The sequence below is a fragment of the Sinohyriopsis cumingii genome, chromosome 7 (genome assembly GCF_028554795.1).
Source record: "Sinohyriopsis cumingii isolate HCF-2022 chromosome 7, ASM2855479v2, whole genome shotgun sequence".
Taxonomy (NCBI): Eukaryota; Metazoa; Mollusca; class Bivalvia; order Unionida; family Unionidae; genus Sinohyriopsis; species Sinohyriopsis cumingii.
Genome location: NC_142967.1, coordinates 93075107 through 93099529, shown reverse-complemented (window position 1 = coordinate 93099529; position 24423 = coordinate 93075107). Strand labels below are relative to the sequence as shown.

The 24423-nt window shown below is 35.6% G+C and overlaps 2 protein-coding genes across 2 annotated transcripts in view; one reads left to right on the top strand and one right to left on the bottom strand.

The window, feature by feature from the left end:
• Window positions 1–6931: 6931 nt before the first annotated feature.
• The window catches only part of LOC149795721 (exportin-7-like), a 176148-nt gene continuing 158656 nt past the window's right edge, over window positions 6932–24423 (bottom strand). Inside the window, exons 29-30 of the mRNA XM_089965624.1 lie at window positions 10807–10934; window positions 6932–7336 (exon numbers count right to left, since the gene is read on the bottom strand). Coding sequence (XP_089821750.1) covers window positions 7222–7336; window positions 10807–10934 — 243 coding nt within the window. The 3' untranslated portion in view covers window positions 6932–7221. The remainder of the gene's footprint in view (window positions 7337–10806; window positions 10935–24423) is intronic.
• LOC149795723 (ferric reductase 1-like) overlaps window positions 18805–24423 on the top strand; it is a 43109-nt gene continuing 37490 nt past the window's right edge. The window contains exons 1-2 of the mRNA XM_089965622.1: window positions 18805–18951; window positions 21227–21370. Of these exons, the coding sequence (XP_089821748.1) occupies window positions 18897–18951; window positions 21227–21370 (199 nt within the window). The 5' untranslated portion in view covers window positions 18805–18896. The remainder of the gene's footprint in view (window positions 18952–21226; window positions 21371–24423) is intronic.

Sequence of the window (24423 nt, the reverse complement as noted above, 5' to 3'; positions counted from 1 at the left end):
TAAATAATTCAACTGGATTCTATGAAACAATCAAGGACTTTAACAACACTCTACTTAAATGGAATTTACCTTGAAGTAAAACCTTCCGGATAATAGAACCCTTTCTTCATTGGTGCTAGCACATAAGCACGTTTGAACCTTCGTTCAGAATACCTTTGGATCATTTCCGATTACTGCGAAATTTAGGAATATATTCAAGGAATGTAAACAATAAGTTACCTTTAATTTTTTCCCTTTGTTTGATTATATATTTTACGGAAATAAATTTATATTTCGGAAAATTTATTGCTTGTTGGGTTTTACTCTCCTTTTACACAGTTTAAGTGCCTGGACATATTGTAGCATTCATGCAATAAACAAGTCTATTCCCAAACGTCCAAGGTTTTATTTCCACCAGTTACCTCACATTCAAAATAATAGCACTTTCACCTCAATAATAAATTTTCCTATCAATACAAAGGTAATGTACCAGTAGCATTTAATAGCACAATCTATACATCCACATATCAACTTAACAGTACAAAAATAGTGACAAACCATTCCATTTCATTACACCGCGAACAATCTACCAAGCAAATATTTGTTCAAAATGCATGTTTGCTACTTTTTTTGATTGTAGCTTTTTATATACAGGCTATATACATTGTCTGATATTCTACTGCAACAAATTTCTGTCACTGAAAATACTTTATGCAACTTGTAATGAATCCAATCAAACTCTAATTAAAATTTTCTAGCTAATGAAATAGTGCAGGAGAATTTATCAAGAAACAACATGATCTTTGTGATAACTGTAGTAGTTATCAAATAGTAAATGTGTTGCCAAACACCTGTGATCAGTATTCCACACAATACTTTGTCTGACCCCCATGAAGGATTTTGATATCATAGCTTTCTGCTAACGTACCTAAGCATATGAAAGTATGAAATGAAGGCGTATGTAAGGCAGACTCCCTCTTGAAAGGCCCTAGTAAAATAGGCCACTCCTTGTCAGTGACCGCCTTACCCAACACAAAAATAGCATAGTTTCATTCTGCCCCCCCCCCCCCCCCCCAATGAGAACCCCTCTTTTACAAGGCCAGCTTACAGTACAGGAGTGGTAGTCTCATAAGGGGACCATTTGGTAATAATACAACTGATACATGATGTGCAGCTTTTAACAAAAGAACTCACTGGTTTAACTGACATATTTAAACTGTGAAACTTCATAGATTTGGCAAAACTGTTGAGATGTGAATGTCTGTTTGGCAACATTAGGACCACTTAGACATCATACATTGTTGTACAGAAAAAATCCATGTTGATACAACCATCCAATCAGGATGTGTGGTGATAACAATATGACCGTCCCAGGATGACTTGGATATTAAAGACAGATTTTTTGTTGGCAAAAGGCTGCAGTACAGAAAATAAATTTCAAAGCTGGCAATCACTCCACTGTTTTCAAAGTTAATCTTATCCATGATGTATTTCATCCTCTTAGAGTATTACACAACTTATTCGTATTCTGCAGTTTTAAATCATCAATTACTGAATTGAAGTCACAAGGTGCGTTATTTATCTAATTTATATGACTTATTTTATTACAATTGATGAATCCTGTATCTTAAAATTATTTCAAAAGTTCTGATTTGATGCAAAAGAGTAAAACTCTGCATAACCCCAAAATTGTGTTGGTTCCAAATAACCATCATAAGTTACTTCCCTTGCTTTAATAAGTACATGTTTATTTTTAGTAACCATTGACATATCTGACGGCAGTTGAGCATCATCTGTACAAACGTAAAAATCCACTATGCCAGAATACTTTCCATTATATTCTGCCAATTGTTTTTTATAAGTATTTTCAATATATACCTATTTTTTGGCAACAGTGGCTATAATTGATCAAATGGCAAGATCTGTACAAGTCTGCAATGTTTTCATACCGGATACTAACAGTGGCTATAATTGATCAAATGGCATGATTTGTACAAGTCTGCAATGTTTTCATACCAGATACTAACAGTGGCTATAATTGATCAAATGGCATGATTTGTACAAGTCTGCAATGTTTTCATACCGGATACTAACAGTGGCTATAATTGATCAAATGGCATGATTTGTACAAGTCTGCAATGTTTTCATACCAGATACTAACAGTGGCTATAATTGATCAAATGGCATGATTTGTACAAGTCTGCAATGTTTTCATAATGGATACTATCTGTCAAGTATGGTCACATTCAATTTAGCAGTTTTGGAGACGTCATTTAAGGATGTTTATATTTTTAGTGAAGGTTCCAGATTCGTCTCATTTACTCAAACTTGCATTGCCTTCATACCAGGATGCTGTCTGTCAAGTTTGGCCAATTTATAATCAACAGTTCTGGAGTTATTGCATAAAGGTTTTTCTTTTATTAACAGCTGCGTTACTTGAAAGTGGATTGGCACAATTTTGTTTATAATCCTGCAAGTTTTACTGGCAGGATGCTTTCTGTTGAGTCTGTCTAAATTGTGTTCAGCAGATTCTCCCATAAGTAGACCACCTTTTTGTAATGAGTAATGAAATCTCATGAACTGCAATTGTCAATCTGGAAACACGCATTTAAAAATTTCAGAAGTGTGATATGAGACTAATGCAGCACAGTTCAGAAACTGCAGTAACAAACTCCACAGAGCTCACAGGCTTTTTGCTGAGTTTCTCAACATAATCTTTAGGTCTGTTTTGGGGTTTTTTTCTTCTACAATTTCAAATGACAGCAGCAATCGTCTCTCCTACCATAAGAGATACTCAAATCAACATGACATTATGACCGACAAAGACTGCCTCTTCATGGTTTTTTCCACCAACAATCTCAATACTCCTTTTTGAACTACTCTGCAAACTGTTTAATCTCCTGAAGAGGCTTATTATATCCCTTTTGTCTTTAAAGTATTTTTGATTGTCTAATGCCATTTCTAGTCAACGCTGTAAACACCTTCTTGATCATGCAAATGTTTTGCATGAAAAATAAGGTCAGTTTGAAGAGTATGAGCTACTAGTGTAAAAATCAGACTGGTTCCCTTACCAACTTCACTGAATCTAATATGAAATCCATACCCAGATAAATATGGACAAGCACATTTCCCAATATTACTCTAATGATTGCATTAACTATTCTGCAAGTTTGTAATTTAAGGGTGATTTCAGTACGATTTACAGTAAAAAAAACATTGTAAGGGTTGGCAGGTCTGTTCTCAATATGTTCACTGCAGCATTCATACTAGAATTATATGGTGCATCATTTTTGTCTAGAACCAACTAGATATATTAATAACTCTGTTAGTGAAAACTTCTTGTCAATTTGACCACCATCTGGTCTGGGTTTCATGCTTCACAGGATAAGCAGTTATTGAGTGCCAAGACAAATGGGCTAAAATTTGCCCGAAACACACCACAGTAGCTGAACCAGGCCGATCCAATGGCAGGATTTGAACCCACACCCATTTGGTTGCGAGTTTGGCAGTCTAACCAGTGAGCCAGATGCTCCCCATCAATTCTGGTGGATATGCGACAAAATGATTTTCAAGATGGGCCTCATGGGGGCCATACTGGATGCCAGATTGGCATAGTTTTCATTCAGGACCAATCAACATCATAAGAAGGTCCAACAAGGCAGTCAAATATAAAATATTTAGCTCTCAGACTTTCCTTTCTCCTTCTAAGTTATAAACAATAATTCAACTTGATGAAATACTCTTAGTTGTTTTAAAACAACCTGAACATCTTGTAACATAACTGCTCTCTGGGCTAGCTGAATTCAATATATGGTAGCCTGCTCTTTGAGCAACCAGCTCAACATAAGGTAGCCTGCTCAATGGGCTACCTGAAATCAGCATACGGTAGCCTGAACTTGCATTTGAATTAAACCCTGGGTTCTGAGCAAAACATGTTATAACCTTTCCAAACTCCCAATTACCTGACCCAGTGCCATGTCACATGAAGGGTTCTGATAAGTGATTGTGTTGGTAAAGTTTTTACAGCACAAAAACACAAGAGATTATATGGCACCAAATGGAGTAAAATGACATGTCCATGGACACACAATGGTAGTTGACATAGGTTGATTCATTGGAAGGATCTGAACCCAAACCCTTCTGGTTCCACTAAACTTGCAAAAATATTATGCTTCTGAAACTCGAGTACTAACAATATTTTAGAAATACCCCAACCTTCTGTTAAAACAATATGCCAAATATTACAATAACAAGGACTGTAAAATAATAACACAGAGACAAACAGTCATAAGTATAATTAATTTTTTTTATAAAGGATATATAATATTTCAATTTTTTTTAATCGAAATTTTATCCAATTTTATCTAGTGCCTTGGTATTAAGGCCATTAGGATACAAAGTATCTAATTTATGAATCCAACAACTTTATCAGTCTTTTCATGTCTTCATGCACAATATCTTTTGGCATGAAAGAAAAATCGAGTAGAGAGTGATTATTTGTATTAAAATGTATTGAAATATTAGAGAACTGTATATATATATATATATATATATATATATATATATATATATATATATATATATATATATATATATATATATATAATATAAAAGCAATTATTCATTCATTTCTTCTCTAATACCAAGGCACTATATAAAAATAAAAAAATTATACAAAAAATTGATATGTTGTATATCCTTTGTATATATAATTGTATGTATGACTGTTTGTCTTTATTTTATTATTTTACTGACAGTTTTCATTAGAAACTTGTGTATCTTTTTGATCCTGTCATATATATAAAATTGTATGATGATGCATATCATTTATGACATTACATCAAGGACATAAATGTTATTTAAAACATAAAGACGTCATCCATTTCTATCAAAACAGTTTGTGCCTGAAGAAGCATACAGTAAATGCAAGACCAGATGCACAGAATTTTCGGTGTTTTTTTTTATTCCCAATAACTAGGACTATAAAACATTATTTGTCCATGTCTAGACAAATTTATACTGTTTGCTACAGTTTTCCAAAAAATACTTCATGAGGCAAATACTGTATCAAGAAGTCTGACTGGTCATTCTGTAATTTCTCACAATAAATAATGAACTGTTTCAGATACAGACGAAGGGCATAGAGTTTTCTTTCCACATTCCAATATATTCAAATCTGCAAGATGATTGTTATGTTATATGTAAAAAAACATCATCATAATAAAGTATGTTATAGTCAGGAATTACTGTATACAACACTTTGGATTAAATGTTACTTGTAAATGTACATATTCATGTGCAAATTTTCTGTAAATAAAAGCAATGGTCCCTTTTCTCAATGAAAATAATACTTATGAAAATTTAGAAACGTACAGGAAACTAATGCATGTTCCATTTTATCAAAATGTGACCTATATAATCTTATATTCCTCTTCCAAAGAAATGAAAATGCATCCAATTCCATAAATGCCATAAAAGCAACATCATGAAAATGGAAATGAAATGTGATTATTTGGCACCAATTTGCCATTTAAACAAAAAGAGCATCCTGTAAAGAGTGAGAGCCAAAACACACACTTCTGCCACCAAAACCTACCTACCTTTTAGCATAATCACCATATAAACTTGCGCATAAGCCAAGTCAAAGAGTGAGAGCCAAAACACACACTTCTGCCACCAAAACCTACCTACCTTTTAGCATAATCACCATATAAACTTGCGCATAAGCCAAGTCAAACTAGTCAAAATAACACGCATTCTGATCCAACATCGTATAATGCAACAGAAGATCAAGGCCATTTTGTTTGATCTGCTGATTGCTCATAACAAACTGGACAGAACCAGATCAGCCGGCACAGTATGCTACAGCAGATCTGAGTCTATGCTGTTTGCAGTTGGAATCGGCTTCAAAGGTTTAAGCGGAATCCTAGTCATGGGTCAGAACTACATTCAGCTATCAGATTTCAGGAACTTCCTAGGTATTATCCTAATCTATTCCAATTTTCATTAAAATTTAAAATAAAATCTACAGCCATTTGACAACCAGAAAGCATGAAAAAAAAAATGCTTCCAAATATTACTGAACTTTTTGTTGAATTCAGAAAAGGAATTGAATTTTTGTTCTTAGAATCAGGACCTAGAAATACCTTAACTGAAAAAGACATAATTTACCAAAAGCTTCGAACGACCTGTTGAGATACATACAATCCTGTTTGAGATACAGTATGCCAAAGCTACAATTTACATACTTTCTGCCAGGAATGATGGGGGCTTGATTTGCGGCATTTAGAATGCTGACTCATCATATTTGGTAATAAGTGTAAACTATTTACCAGCTATTCTAAAAGTATTTTAGCCATTATATAACTGACAAAAATCGGGCCACATTATTACCAGAACCAAAATTTCAAATAACTGACATTTTAAATTTAAGTTTTTCGCAATACATTTTGCATGTACAAGTCATTTGTATTATTTGCATCAAGATTCACCAGGGTAGTAATGTTTATGGGCTTCCTTAATTAACTACAATTATTAGACATTAAATTCTGCTTTTTTATATTTATGTCAAACATACTGCATGATGATTAAGATTATGTATTTATAGTTGTAAAAACATTGCTAAAAAAAAACAGTTTAGAAACCAAACCATTCATTGTGAATCCCAAGAAAATCACAAACAGCAATTTTTACTAAACAATACAATTTGAGCAATATCATTTCTAGGATGTGATAAAGACAAACCTTTGAAAATTTTACAGCTCCGAAAGTATACAATACAAACCTTTGGTAATCAAAGCAGATGCACAAAATTTACTTTAACTTCTGAAATTATATTCTACCCACAACTTTTCTGTCAAATATTGACAAATAGAACTTTCCATTATTTTATCCATTATCTTATTACATGTTTCAAAGCTTGGTGTGGATGTAATTTAACACAAACCAGACATGTTTTTTTCACTAAACACTTTTACTTATGTTTACAAAAAACCAACAAGCAATGATTATACCGAGTAATGTTAAATGAACAACAGTCTTAAACAAAATCCTGAAGATGAGAACACACACCCTGTATAACATGATGAACGTAGAATCCCCGCTTATCATTTCTTTGAAAAGTAATGGAAAGTAGATGCCTTTGAATCTCTTTATTGTAAATGTCCCAGATTTGCCTCTGAAGCACACAAAAGAAAACATCACAGTATTTTGATTGAAAAGACTAGGTGGTCACAACAGATGCTAATTGAAGTTCATCATGTCGAGAGAAGATGTTGAAGATGTGGGGCTGTTACTGCCTGCTGCCTTGAGGGAATCATTAACATCTCGACGGAATAGAGACAAGTTCTGAGTAAACCTGAAAGATAAAACAGGTAATCCCCATGCATTACTTATGTATACAGCCAAGTGAAAATTGGATTATGTAGGAAAATTGAACTAAAAAAAAAAAAAAGGGCTAAAACAATTGCCCAGATAACCATTGACAGCTGGTGTAATAGTGGTCAATTGTTTATTATCATACACACATACACCAAATCACCTTGCCCAGTAACACCAAGCGTATACAGTAAGCTCCATAAATGTATATAAAATTTCTCACTACTGGCCTTTTATTCAACAACAAGCTGATTTACAGATGAACTGAAGGAATTTACCAAATCTTCATCAGATTAAGTCCAGTGATATACACATACCATTCTGCTATTCTAGGGTATAATAAAAAAGGATAATTTTGAAAGTACCCTGATTACCTTTACTGTTTGATGCTGTGCATAAACAATCTCAAACTTAGCAGTACATCATGAAATTGGTGGTATCTAGTGGGATACTGAGACAGTTTATACAACTCAATCATCATACACCCAGCTTCAATATGCAGGAAACCAATGCCAGTGTTGATACAATTTAGGTTGATGGGCCAGAAAAAAAATAATATAAAGGCCACAATTTGGAGGATGTTTTTTATGCTTTAACATTTAAAAAAGACAACCTGTACTCTTTGTACAGCTATTTATTGTACAGAGGAACTTATTCTGTGAAAATTCAGATAAAGGCAGAAAAAAGTGAATCTCTGAAATGAAAAATCAATTTGTCAAGTTTTGCTTGTGCAGAAAACACTTCTTCAATTCCAGAGACCAAAGATATCTGCTAGCTGGTTGGAATTTATCACCCAACAGCTGCTTGTACTGATGTGTGTAGTTGACCTTCATCCTGCAAGTATCACCAATGCATAAGTTTTTAAAGGTTTGTTACAGTCCATAATCTAGAGTACAAGCTGCCTTCACAGCCTACTATATCAAAATATTTCTAGTCACTTTACACTCAACAGAAATAATCACTCACCGACAACTAATGGGAAAGCTATTTTTCCCCGATATCTGACCTATACACAAGTGTAGTGCTAGAGGGACACATAATACTGACGGAGCAATATGTCAGTAATGACTGGGGGCTTATGTCCAATCTGGTAGCCACCAGACTTGCAGAGGATCACCATATGGCTGTAAATACTGCTGGGTACCTCAAGTCTCTCACTGAGGAGTTTGCTGTTTCCTGTCAGTGCACTGGTGGCACACAATGTAAAAAATATGGAGGTAGCTTCCAGAGACGTTAACTTTGTCCACTTCCAGACAGGACTTTGTGCACACAGTGCTTCGTTCACACCATTTTACTCCAAATCACTGATGGTTAAACTAACAATGATGTTATTTGCTGTGTGTTATGAAATCGGATATTTCAGTCACTCAGTAGTTGTGACATAGGCCTTAAAGATCAGCTGACAAAAGCTGGTCTCAAACCTTTGTGCCAAGATATTGCTATGTGGTGTGGAACTTTGGTTATTTAGTGATAAACCAACTACTAGAGCTCAGGGTTTATGTTTACTCCATAATTTTTTTATTGGAGCACACATGATCTGTCATCTGAACTTGATGCTGGAATAATCATCAATTTCCAGAAGATAATTCTAAAAGAATTAATGAAGAGATTTTCCATTGGGGAAGATGAACTTAATACATGTGACTTCAAACCAGTAGATTTTTTTGCTGGTATAAATTTTACATGCTTTTAGGGAACTGAAAGGAAACCAAGCTGATTTTTTTTTATACGTCTTCTTTTCACTGTAATAAAACAACAACTTTTGAACCCAAATTAGATTCTGTTGGAAAATGCTACATGAATACTAGTCAGTGTATTGTTAACTAAATGAAAAGATAAGAGCTGCATACATCAAAGTTCACTGTAAAGTTCTGGGTTTTTTTAAAAAAAGAAAAAAAATCCACAATTAGTTTTAGTTACTTTGATAAGATCAATGACTAGTGACCACATTATGACATTTATTGTAAATCACACTTAGCAGGCTGTCATAGTTTTCTGCTCCAGATTCCTCTTGAATCACTTTGAGACGACTGTACTCTCTATATCAGTATTATAAATGACACTGACAGAACAATCATGCTCAGCCTGCTAAATTTCAAACTTCTTTTCCTGTGTCTAGGTTTTAAGGCTGTGGACCGTTTTCCAATATTCATCCAAATTAAATTTACCCAAATGAGCTGGACTTCAGACGTATTTCAGGCTTGTATTTGTTAGCCAGTGTTTTCTGCAGAGACAGAGGTGCATATTTCTGTATTTTGATGTGAATTAAACAAAGCATAATATGATCTGCCCTTAAGTATTCATCTAAAAATATACTGAACCCTATCAGTCTTCCAGCAACAGCTCTGAATGAACTGAAACATTTTATCACCTGGTCAATTATTCTACTAGATTGCATACAATGGTGACGTGTACAAAAGGCACAGTTTCCTCGCCTTCCGAAAAGTATCATTCCATCTCTGCTGGCCTGTGTCTAGTGAAATAGCTTTCTCCTCTGCTGGATTATTCATTACCAAGCGAAGAGCTTATCTTGCTCCTGAACTTGGAGTCTCCCCCACAGTCCAAAAAGGGACTCTATTAAGTACTGGGGAAGAGACCATTCCAAGAGGTGTATCAGTGTGTGTGTGTGTGTGTGATTTGGATTTTTAACGTATCAGTCATATCGCTATATCGCAATGATGTCTGCAGTGTGGCAGTTTATAGTGATGTCTAGCACTGGGGCGTCAAGCCGCAAGCATGTAGCATCATGTCCCACCCAGTCACATTATCCTGACACCAGGCTGACCAGTCCTAACACTAACCTCTTAATGCAGAGTGCCTAGCGAGGCAACTGTTAGTACCATTTTTACAGGTTTTTTAGAGACCTCCCACATTTGAGGTAGATGCTCTAGCCACTTAGGCCACCAGAGGTGTATCTTGAATCTCCTAAATAGACTGTCTGTCAGATTATTCTAGCAATATGAAAAACCTGGAGGGTAATCCCTTAGAAGGTTGCACTGCAAACGAGGTTCAAAACCATCACACACAGAGATGAGCTTGTGTACCTCCTTATCACCTGAGATACACTACCACTGATGAATTGTCCAACACAAACATAACACAATGACTCATTACTTTGCCTACACATCCCAGTTGGACTAAAAATACTACCTTCATTTTCAAATTATCCATAATTGTTCAAAATCTTCTGATTGTAAAGTGACTAGCAATATTGTGATATAGAATGAAAGAAAGAGGAAAAATTAAAGATTCTCTGATGGGATCACCTTTCCCCAGCAATCATTTACAATTTGAGATGAGTTGCAGTAACTAGGCAGAATTTTAGGAGCAATCCAAAAGGTGAAGACAGAACTGTTAGCAGTAATTAAGCAATAACCATGGGCTTTGGTTTTGCTGTAATTCTGAAACAGCTTTAATTTATTGGACAATGCCCAAACAAACATGTTTTACCTGTCCCTGTTTTTGGTTTGAAGTGATCTCTCAATGCCATCCATGAGGCTCTCAAAGCACTGGACCATGGTCTGTTGCTTGTCAGCTGACTGACTGGAAATGATGCTTTCCCGTAGTTTGTTGAAGTACTAAAAAGACATGGTTATTTGAAGAACAAAATTTTGTCACTGTTTATAACGAATAAAAACAAGAGTCAACACCTGGGATTAAATTCCAATTAAATATCAGGAATTCAAACTCTGAGTTTGAAACATCATATTCTTTTACAAAATGAACAATTAAAAGCAACCAGAATATTTTAATGTCAATTGACAGTACAATCACACTCCTAAAAGACACTAACAGTAACAAAATTTTCAAGTCTTTTCCCATATTTTTTTCCTGGATGAAACTTTTTTTCCCCCTCAAATTTCACTTTCTGTTTTGGCTCAGAAAATGCACACTTTTACAAATCAAAAGCCGTTTCAAATTTGAGACTCTTATACAGCTGAAGAATTAAACTTGTCACCATATAAACAGCTCCTTCACCAGAGTGCACCCAGATAACTCACAGACACACAAATAACATGGAGATAGGTGCATATTCCATTTTGTTTCCTTACAGAAAATGCCAAAAACATAGGCCCCTGCTTGAAAGATGTGAACTGGCAAATGAAACCTTCATATACTGCACATCTTTAGGGTAAAAAATGGCAGTTAGTGCCCAGTAATCTGAAACATATGAAATCTGTAACATCAGTAAATTTTCAGCTTTTAACAACTCAAATATTTTGTTAAAATTTCTTGATAACAAATTTCTCAGTACACTGCAAGTAATAACATGCAATGAAACTTTGATCAATTAAAATGCTACTAATGCCTACTGGTGGCAATCGTTAAGTAAAATTCGTGAACAGATGGCATCTGCCTCTTAGCATTAACTCAATTCTTTTCAAGCACTGAATAAAGATCAAGATCATCTAAACAAACCTTAAAGACCTTCCTTCTAGGATGCTTTCTATCAGATTAGATCAAATTCTGTATATTGGTTTTAAAGAAGTTGTTTAAAGGTTTTCTACTATTAGAAATGGTGGCCATATCTGAGGCGGTTTGGCATACTTTGTAGATAATTCAAAACCATCTATGCCTGAAGAATTTCAGCATTTTGAATAGTCTTTGAGAATAAGCCATTTGGAGGTTTTTGCATCTTTAGTCAGTGTACACATACTTGATGGTGGATTGGAATTATGTGCATGAATTTCAAAGGGCTTCATACCAAGATGTTGTTAAATTGGCCAGGTGAACTAAGAACATTAAGTGGGTCTCGTATATCTGATGAGGGCAACTGACATATTCAATTTCAAACATACACTGAAACTGTTGCGGGTTGACAAAAGCTTGGAGTACATAGTTACTACATCAATTACTAATAATGGCATAATTTATCTTCTTAGCTGCAGTAGTTCAGCTGGTAGAGCATCAGATTTGTAATCCAAGGGTTGTGGGTTCAATACCTGCCCAGGACATTCTGTATTGGCTGCTTTGGTGTGTCCTTGTATACATGCTAATAACTGAATCACGATGGATTGGAAAAGCTGCATGTACTCTGTAAAAATAATGTATGTCAATAAATTAAGTTGTATCTACTGTATATACCTACATTCAAATCAGTTTTTCCATGTTTCTTTCATTTCAGCTCCACATAATCAACGAATATCTTAACGAGAATTGCTTTCGACGCTTTGTCCAGTGTTACAAGGGATTAAAAGGAAATGTGCTTTACTTATTTCATATTAGTATTTCCAGTTTTCACATTTTTAAATTATAGCCCTAATCATTAATGGACCCTAAGTGATTTAATCAGCATTTAAATGAGTATGTCTTTATATTCAAACAACATTTTAATCATTTTTTCATCTGAAATAAATGCTGTTGCGTGAGCTGCATTAATTTTGCACACAATTAAGTTTTCATTTATTATGAATATAATTCCTGGTCGTATCAGGCGTCTTTGTTAACGTATATTTCACAAGCTCTCAAACTCTCATTTTCAGTTGGATATATGAAAAGACTTGAAAATAACATTTTAAAAAAAACGTTCAATTTACCGAAGAATTTACTGCAATAAAATGCGAAAACATTAAGTTTGTTCAAAATCTATTACGTAAAAAATAGAAATGATTTCGCGAATCATACCTTTTAGCCCAGTTGGCAACTTCGATTTGCCCCTCTGTTTAAATTCACGGAGTATTCCTTGTGGGTATGGCATCGGTTTTTCATCAATATGGAATTTACGCACAACGTATGAAGACATCATTAGAAACAATACTAAAATAACGTTCATGCGCATGCGTTTAAGTTACGGGTATAAGATGAATTGTTCTTGAACAAAATAAAATGTCAAGTATGATGAAATACAATGGATTAAAATAAAATTCAAAGATTAATTTGTGATTGGTCCAGATAATAAAAAGAAAACATAAAGCAAAGAGATAATAGTCGCAGCTATGATATGTAAAATAATTTCATCTTTTTACTTGCTGAATGTTGAAACCATCCCGGATATTCTTGAGCGAAAAGCTTTTCAAGCCGCTGTGGCGGCGATACTCGATCTAAGATCCCACCATTTTCAATTAGCAATACCAATAACAAGAGTTCCAAAATGTCCACCGTTACATCCTTATTACAAATCAGATTGGCTCTTTTTGCATTTACTACCAAACGGATATCATAACAAGTCTCTTGTTAACAGCTTTCTATCGGTATGCCCATCCATGTTGGAGTAGTTGCGATAATAATATCAGAATTCAGATCGACCAAATATTCATTCCGAGCTAGCTAGACACCACTAGAAGAGAAAGCCCGATGTCAGTCTGACCTTCCATAGGAGGACTAGCAACAACCTGATTTTCAACGCGGTGGCCATAGTGGATGCTCATTTTTCTTTAGGATCAAGACATCATCAAACTACATGTTCTGGTGGAAAATCCAATGTCAACATTTCTTTTCGTTCAAGAGGAATGGCTATGCAATGGGGTCACCAGGGTTGATGCCACCCAGTGCGGTAATTCATGGTGTCACCCCCATGGACCTACTTCCTGCACAAAAATGTCCAAAATTGAATCGACAGTCATTTTGGTGTCACCTCATCTGATGGTGTCACCCGGTACGGTCCGCACCCCCCTAGTGACGTCGTGTGGCTATGATAAGATTTTTCGCTCTTGTGTATGTCAGATCAGCACCATTTAACCCAGATATAATAAATCTAATGTTTATAATATATATTTATATTTATTTAGGTTTTTATTTAGAAAACAAGAGACTATTTAAACTCCTCCGTAGGTCTCATCAGGTGATAGCAGCAAAGAATAAGTATATCTTATGATATGTTCCAGAGTTCCCCGCAATGTTTTTGTGCTACCAAAACTTATTCACAAAGTTTTTCTATCGCCTATTACGATCTTGCCACTATGTTAAATCTATTTAGTTTGATGAAAGTATTCTGTTTATTTTATATGCATAGATGTGTGTTTTTACTTGCTCTCAACTCCAGAATAATAAACAAATATGTTACTGTGAAGCCGACTTTGAACTAAAATTCAGCAACAGGATTAAGTTGCCCTTCTCTTATCCCACCTTTAATGTGACTGGTAAAGTCTTCAGGCAGTTAAGCAAAAACGAGCTTAACGGCGACGCAGACACATCTTTTGATTGTTTGAAAGATTAGTCGGTATTACCTTGTTGATTGACTGACAAATAAACAGTCTATAAACTACATATAGTAACCTTTGAATGTTACTTTGTTCAGGTGTCTACTTTACAGATTAATGGATAAACAAATCAAAGAAAAGTTTAAATAACGATATTTGGGATATCCTATTACAGAGAGAGAGAGACAGACAGACAGAGAGACAGAGAGTAACAGACAGACAGAGGAGACAGACAGACACAGACAAACAGAGAGTATATGGAATTATCTCACAGAACAAGACTCCAAATTTTGCTAACCAAATTAAGTGAAAACAGGATTTAATAGTTGACACTACAGATATCTACCTCTCAAATAAAACTCGTTCGCAGATTTGTCTAAAATGGATATAAACAAAACAAAGCGTGCATAAACGTAGAAAAGAAGTGTAATAAATACTCAATTTTAACAATACAAAGTGATCCATGTATATAGGCCATTAAAGAACAATTTCGGTAGATATAGTCACCAATTTTGCATATGACTCAAAATATTTAATGATTTGAAAATGAATTTGGAGCAATGTTAAAGGAGAGTTAGTTATGTCTGTAAACGTGTTCAGGAAAGTGGCATTGACCTCTACGTCCAGGGCCGGCGCCAGACCCGGACAGACTATCTGGCGCCCTAGGTAAGGTTAGATTCTGGCGCCCCCCCCCCCCCGGAAAATGTCAATTTCAAAATAACTGAGAGAGAGAGAGAGACAGACAGACAGACAGACAGACAGACAGACAGAGAACAACACGTTAACGTTATTATGCTGCTTGTCTCTGGTTGCAAGAGAGAAAGTCAAGGCACAAAAAGTGACAATTTGACATTTCACTATTATGATTTGCATATAGAACAGATAGCCCTATGATATAATGTCACTTTAAATTTTGTAATATTGCAGGGTTTTGTATGAACGACACAGTTAATTATACCATCTTCTTTGAGGTGTTAATATAATTAATACAGTATCAATTGTAATATTTGATAACATATTTTATAGCAGTTTATAACAAAATAACAGTACATATATTACTAGCAAATCAACTACATATAGTACCAACAAAATAACAGTACATATAGTACTAACAAAATAATCACATTGATGTAACTGGCATTACTAATGCAAAAATTCACTAACGACTTATATATAAATTAATTTTGTTTGAAGTCAAACATTCAGCATCAAAAATGTTTCATTTTGTTAACATACTTGTTTAAAGAGTTATTATAAATTGAATCCAAAATTGTATTTGTATATATGTAACAAAAATTTACCTTTCCTCTCTATGGGTAAGCCTTAAATAAACCTAAATGATCTCGATGTTATATGCTTGTTTTACACTTTGCCCGTAAGACTTCAGTTGATAATAAATCACCCTTTTCCTGTGAAGGCATTAATTCATTGTGATCATTAATAATAATAATAATAATAATAATAATAATAGTCAAGAATAATTAAGAATAATATAATTTCATGATTTAAATGCATTAAACAAAATTCAAAGTGTGACTTTACGCCTCTTCTACAATAGTCCTAACCCCATCATCAATTGAAATATTAACCCAAAGTGATCATTAGGTCTAATTATTAATATTGTTATTAGTAATTGTCAACACATATGTAACCAACCATTTATATATGCCATGTAATTTTACGTTCTTAACAGACCCTAGTCACCACGTAGGCAAAAATCAATCTGAAGATAATCTATACAACTTACAGCCATGAATAAAACTTACAAACAATAATTAAAATCATGTGTGTGTGTGTGTGTGTGTGTGATTTGGAATTTTAACGTAGCTTTTAAAAAATTTCAGTCATATCGCTACGATGTCTGCAGTGTGACAGTTTATAGTGATGTCTAGCACTGGGGCATCATGCCGCAGACATGTAGCATGATGTCCCACCCAGTCACATTATCCTGACACCAGGCCGACCAGTCCTAACACAAACCTCTTAATGCTGAGCGCCAAGCGAAGCAGCTGTTAGTATCATTTTTATAAGTCGTTGGAATGACTCGGCCAGGGATCGAACCCACGACGGACGCTCTACCCACTAGGCCACTGGAGCGGTTTAAAATCATGTACCAGGAACATAAAAAATATAGATATAGGTAAGATCACTTCCATCTTATTCTTTCAATGTTTTTTTTCTTCTTCAATTGTTCATACCTTATAACATTATAACTCTAATCTGTTTGATTGCCTTCGTGCCATTCCATCTACGTTTATATGATATAATCAGTATGTATCCATACCATTTTTTATACGGGAAATGCGTTTACCTCTCTGTTTCGCATACTGGTGTCATATTGAAATACCATTACAGCATGTTTGTGCATTAAGCTCAGTGATAGTTGCACCTTGTTAAGCAAGTTGATTCACGTTCACGTTTGATCTCATTGCTTTGACCATGTTCCATCTTTCTGGTGAAAAGCTAATGCTTGTGAAATTAGAGAGCCGGTGCATTTGAACAAGACGAGGGTCGTCAGTCGCAGCTTGGGTTAGATTCATGTTTGTACCAAGGTACAAATAATAACTATATCATCTATTTGATCATATTTGTATCAATGTATGTTTCCCTGCCTATAGCGGTTTTTGCTTAATGGCACTACGAAGGTTTCTGTCAAAACAAATCAAATTCCAACAGCTAAAAGTGTGTTTAAAAAAGTTGAAAATTTGATGTAACGGCAGGTAAATGTGATCAAGTAACCTAAATGTGCATACAAATATGCAAGCAGAATTTCATTTGCTTTCGTTGAGTTTTTTGGTTTGTGTGCAATCTTGCTTGCGAGTTCCTTGTGACTGATGGATGGACGGACGGACGGACGGACGGACATGACCAAATCAAGGTGGCCCCGGCTGATAACAACAGTAACTAGAATCTGCCTTCTGTATCATGGTGTCATCTGCAGACTGACCACTCAGTTTGATCCCAATAAGGCCTATCTAATACTAATCATACCTCTTTATCCCAGACACTTCTATACAACGGCCAAATATTTGATCCCAACAGAGTCTGGTGTCGGTAATATATCAGTCTGGTACCTTTGACATGGAATGAGAGATATGCGGTACTATATATCAAATCTTTCATAGTATACTCTTCCCAATAATTAATACCGCTCCGGTGGCCTAGTGGTTAGAGCGTCCGCCTCGGATGCGGGAGGTCGTGGGTTCAATCCCCGGCCGAGTCAAACCAAAGACTTACAAAAATGGTGCTAACAGCTGCCTCGCCTGGCGCTCAGCATTAAGAGGTTAGTGTTAGGACTGGTTGGCCTGGTGTCAGAATAATGTGACTGGGTGGGACATCATGCTACATGTCTGCGGCATGATGCCCCAGTGCTAGACATCACTATAAACTGTCACACTTCAGACATCGTAGCGATATATAGGTAAGATATGACTGAAAAATTGTTAAAGCTACGTTAAAAATCCAAATCACGTCACACATCACATCCCAATAATTATGGCTGTAAGAAAGATAACTGACCTTGTATTAATCTATCCTTCTACAATGAACTATATTTTAGTGGACATGATGGCAGGCACACGCACAAACGAATAGAAAGACGTTAATGATAAGAAAACCTTATTTGTCCGTCTCCTGTTTCGTGTGTGCAGGCAGTGACGTCACTAGGGGATGCGGGGGTGCGGACTGCACCTGGTGACACCATCAAAGTGGGTGACACCAAAATGACTGTCAATAAAAATTTTGAAATTTTGTTCAGGAAGGAGGTCCGTAGGTGTGACACCACGAGTTACCGCACGTGACCGTCTGTATAATTTTTGAAGGAGGTCCGTAGGTGTGACACAATGAATTACCGCACGTGACTGTCTGTACAATTTTAGAATTTATGTGCAGGAAGGAGGTCCATGGGAGTAACACCATGAGTTACCGCACTGGGTGACACCAACCCTAGTGACTCCACTGTGTGCAGGATATGATTTTCCAGCAGTTGTTCTACTGCTATCATTTGGTTTCCTTCAATGAAAAAAATTCCGTTTTTAACATGTCAAAAATTAAATTCATAACTTTTCTAAAATTCCATTACTAGCATGTCAAAAATTAAATTAATAACTTTTCAAAACTTCCATTATTAACATGTCAAAACTTCATTCTTCACAAGTGAAAAAAAAAATCCATATGTTAAAAAATAAATGTTGCACCTTATTCTTAAAACACGTCAAAGAATTGGCAGATTGGTGAATTACAAAATCTAGCCGCCATGGAGTTATGATCCTTTCGACCAGCCATACATTTTGCATTGCCCTATAAATCGTCTGTCAACTTACGCTGGTGTTTTCATTCGCTTCTGATTACTGCCAGCACGCCAATCACTTGGAATAACTGCCAGCAGCTGACCTACTCATAATGTTTGGAGCTTCAAGTGCCTTGCTTATCCAAGTTTTTTTCTCAACGTTATCTAGTAAGTACATTTTTATGTCACCCTGAATAGGAGAGATCAACAATTGAACTTGCTCACTTATTATTTGCTTTATTACATAGTTTAGGTTGTTGTTGTTGTTTGTTACTGTACTATTTTATGCCATCTATCGAAGTACACCTCAGCTGAAAAGGATGGATGTGTGAAAATCTAAGGGACCGATCATTTAAGATGGGGGTCTGGGATTATGTATATCAATATTGCTAATGTAATCGGTAAAATAGGTTCTTTTTCTACAAATTACAAGAAGTTATATATATATATATATATATATAATTTAATGGTCACTGGATATATTTGTTTCTCCAAAAATCAGACAAGACCGCCTCTACCTCTCCCTCCCCCCACCCAAAAAAAATTAAATGGCCGGTCCCTAATGTTGGAATGCTTTTGATAGCGCACATTTTAATATCACTCTGCGCCATAGCCGCAAAAAAAAAAAAGCGACTCTGCTATCCGACGATTTACTGTCCAATTTTGGATAGTATCCCTATGCTTACCAACTCTGAACTCTGAATTTGACCATCGTTTTATTCTTGCGCACGTTTATTGAGCAAACATACACGTAGTCTTTTGGTTTGGTGCTCTTTTGAGGAAAGTCAGGGCCCTTTTTAATGTTTAGACCCACCCACGCATCCCTACACTTGACCTGATCTGGCCCTGAGAACTGACATCCCTTGAGAGAAGAAAAACAGCTGATATGTCCATGGTAAGACGGAAGGTTCCAAGTTTTGAAACGGGGGTGGGTGGATGCAGCATTGCATTTGATAAGACAGACTGGCAGCACGAGTGATTAATACAAATTTTCCTGACATTTCAGTAGGTCTTGATGCAGTCGAGATTCATTAATACCTGATACATTTTGATGCTCAGGAAAATAGTAAGTTATACATTTATTGCAGGGGCGATAGCGTGACTTAAGGAATCGCGAGACTAATTCATCTCCAAGGGCATTAATCTTTTTCTTGGGGGGGGTGGGTAAAACCAAAATCAAAGGGATATATATATATATATATATATATATATATATATATATATATATATATATATATATATATATATATTGCACAATGGACTTTTTTGTTTGGTGAAATATCAGAGAGTGATCAATGGCCCTCCTTCTGCGTACGCCCATGTTCAACTCACACAGGAAACCCATGTAAACCCCATCAGATTAAAAACTTAACTTTACATTTATAAAGATTCATGATCAAACCTATATAATTCATGATCTGTCCATCCTTCGTGCATGCCTTTCAGCGGGGAAACCATCTGACCGGCGGCATTTTTTAAAATATCTACACGTGTTTAAGACACGTGCTTTCAGTTCCACAGCTAAATAATCCAAATCTAATTTTAGTAATGATTTTCCCAAAGTCGAGTCTGTAAAAGGACTGAAATTGTTTGGACAGAACGTTATCTCTATTTCTTTCAATTACAATCAGCATATGCTTTCAAACGATTATCCAATCATCGTCTTCGAAACACACACACACACACACACACACACACACACACACACACATATATATATATATATATATATATATATATATATATATATATATATATATATACTCTCTATTTTATGTTTAGCCATTTTTAGACTGGTTTCCATTGAACTGTATAATTAGTACAGTGACTCACGGTACTGTTTCATCTCAAAATCCTGTTCAACATCCGGCTACTCGGGCGGTAGCATTACTTAACGACTCACTGTACTAATTCAACTCCCATAGTAAACCTGTGCAAGTACTATAATATCAAAAATTTTATGTTAGCCATTTTTAGACTGGTTTCCATTGAACTGTATAATTAGTACAGTGACTCACGGTACTGTTTCATCTCAAAATCCTGTTCAACATCCGGCTACTCGGGCGGTAGCATTACTTAACGACTCACTGTACTAATTCAACTCCCATAGTAAACCTGTGCAAGTACTATAATATCAAAAATCAAATAGCTTCCTGACTTTTCTTTTCTGCTAGATAAGCGTCATTTCCTTTGAGGGACTCTTATTTTGTAATATCAGTGGATCATCACATTAACTGTCAAATTGTTCAATTAAGGACAATACGGATCCTAAGAAAAGTAAAAGTTATGGCCACAGGAAAGTCACTCGCAACCGCAGTTACTGTAATTTTCAAGCTATGCTGTAGTTTTATATTATATTATATTATATTATATTATATTATATTATATTATATTACATTACATTACATTACATTACATTATATTATATTATATTATATTTCAGTAAGCCATGGGTACGGCGTTGGAGCGCCTGCGTCAACGTGCCTTACAATGTTCCCTAAACATAAATCCGACAGGCAGACGTCCGAATCGCCTTTCTTGATTAAGCTAAGTCCGCAAACCTATATACCTGGCAGTTACATTAACGGTTAGCTTGGATTTTGTAGTTTTCTTTTATTTCCTGTTTTTAAATTTATTCCTGCAATTCCTTCGGTCTTTCTCTATTTCTTTTATTTCTTACCAACTTGTTACCCTCCTATCTAGTCGCCATCAAAACAGCCAACAATCCGACCACAGAGAGACAGGCTGGCAGCAGCAGCAGACACAATGGATGTGAAAATAAACATAAAAAATATCTAAGATTTTGGACAGTGTGTGTGTGTGTGTGTGTGTGTGTGTGTGTGTGTGTGATTAGGATTTTTAACGTAGCTTTAAAAATTGTTCAGTCGTATCACTACGATATCTGCAGTGTGGCAGTTTATAGTGATGCCTAGCACTGGGGCATCATGCCGCGGACATGTAGCATGATGCCCCACCCATTCACATTATCCTGACACCAGGCCGACCAGTTGTAACACTAACCTCTTAATGATGAGCGCCTAGCGAGGTAGCTGTTAGTACCGTTTTTATAAGTCTTTGGTATGACTCGGCCGGTGTTCGAACCCACGACCTTCCGCTTCCGAGGCGGACGCTATAACCACTAGGACACTGGAGCGGTCAAAAGCGTTTGGACAAGTCATACTTCTATAATATCTGGGTTATTAACGAGGTGTCAGATTAAAGGTTTAGCAAAGTTTCAGAACCTAAACGGAGTCCGAAAAGATGATGAAATTTATTTCTAGGAAGGTATAGATGTAGTTAAAGGTTTTGAGTATGACTGTAAATTTATACAATAAGAACTGATACCTTATGCGACAACCGGCTTGGGATGGCGCCACATAGTGTTGTTGTGGTGCTTCAGACCATGTCTCAATCTTTCAAACCATCTGTATAAAAGGACATGAGGCCACAACAGGAGGTTCTGAATTCTAAATAAAAAAAACAAGGATTTGTTGAAGACGTTTTAATTCTCAGAAATCAAATATAATTGTGAAGCGTGTTGATAAGCAAAGGTGGTGATTTTTGGAACACAGACTTTTGCAGTATTTCCTTCATTCATTTGGGCTGTTTCAAGGTGAGGACGAATTCGAATGCCAAAGGTTGCAATGAAGTTTGGGTTCTGTGCGTACAAAGTTTGGTATTTTCGCCTAAATACTGCATCACCTGCGAGATTAGGTGGATTAGAAGACAGCTTGTATTCGATTGATTAGAATATTGTATGGATTAAATTGACTATAAGAAGGTTTGGATTAGAAGACAGTTTAGATTACTGGATGAATTAGAAGAGAGTTTGGATCAGATGGATTAGAAGACGGTTTGGATAAGATGGAGTAGAAGAGAGTTTGGATTAGATGGATTAGAAGAGAGTTTGACTTAGATGGATTAGAAGACATTGATTAGAAGACAGTTTGGATCAGATGAATTAAAAGAGTTTGGATATTGATGAATTAGAAGACAGTTTGGATCATACGGGTTATAAGACAGTTTGGATTAGTTTGATTAGAAGACAGTTTGGATCAGATGGATTAGAAACCGGTTTGGATTAGATAGATTGGAAGACGGTTTGTATTAGACTGATTAGAAGACGGGTTGGATTATATGGATTAGAGGACAGTCTGGATTAGGTGGATTAGAAGACAGTTTGGATCAGATTGATTAGAAGACGGGTTGGATTAGATGGATTAGAAGACGGTTTGTATTTTAGATTGCTTAGAAGGCGGGTTGGATTAGATGGATTAGAGGACAGTCTGAATCAGGTGGATTAGAAGACAGTTTGGATCAGATTGATTAGAAGACGGGTTGGATTAGATGGATTAGAAGACAGTCTGGGTTTGGTGGATTAGAAGACAGTTTGGATTAGAGAGATCAGAAGACAGTTTGGTAATATGCTGAGATATAACGACGGTTTGTTTGCCTCCACATTAAGGCTGAAGCGGAAGCTCTAGCTGCACCCAGACAAAGTCTAATGTCTAAGATCAAGCATCTGTAGGTTAAGATTCTTCAGTTGATCCGTACAGTCGAACTATAGTCAAATTTGTAGTTTACTAATGATCTGTAGAACCGGAGCAAGATCTTGCAATGTGTTCAAAAATCTGTATTGGCCACGAAGCATCTTAAATTTGTTCCTAGGGTATCTCATGCGTGTTAAAAAAATAGTTTACAGTCTAAAATAAACCCAGAAACGCTGGTCTTATCAACGACTTTGGGTCATCATGAATTCGATGTAATTGACAATGGTTCTGTATTAGGATTTTTTTTTCAACCCGTTTTGCTCTATCCATTTCTGAACTCAGCTCATCTGTCGTTGACGTTCAGTAGTAAGAATCAGACTTTGAGTTAGACTGGTAAACAGACTTAATTCACCAAGGTCATACAAATATGAGCGAAAGCCATGCATATTCATGAAGTAACTTTACACCTGATTGTCTGAATTTGTCAACACTTCGGCTGCTATTTCTATCAAACTAAGGAAATAGGCTTATATCATTAGCATATCAACTGAGTTTAATTACGAGCAAGATCAGAAAATAAAAATGAAATTTATGTTAGTTAGAAATAGTTCTCAATTCGTATGCTATGCAATCAATTTATTTTCTCTTTCATGTACCTTTCTTCTCTGTCTAAAAGAAAGCAAGGACTTTTTCCTTTTCCATTATGTTAACTATTGAGAATTAGAGTGTTTTGGGATACAAAGAGTTCTCCAAAAGCTGCACACCAGATAATTACAAAGTACATTTTAGATACATGCATTTCAATAGAACAATTTCTAAAAATCAAAAATAATTTAGGGTTAAAGCGAATAATTTTAATTTAAATCTGAAGAACAAAGTATAAAATAAAAACATAACAAGAAACACTGAACTAAGGCAAATAAGTGCCTATAAGAAGTTTGTAACGTTGATCTATCATTAGAAATTTAAGCAAACGAATGTATATATATGAAATTTGTATTTGTCATTTTATCTTTCAATGATAATTACAATACTTCATAAGTATGTCTGTTAAACAGTCAGCAGCTGAGTTATGTAAGCCGGTGTAAGCGATATCATTGCCCACTTGAACATCTTTGTATTCTGCCTTTCTCGAATCAAGCATATATAT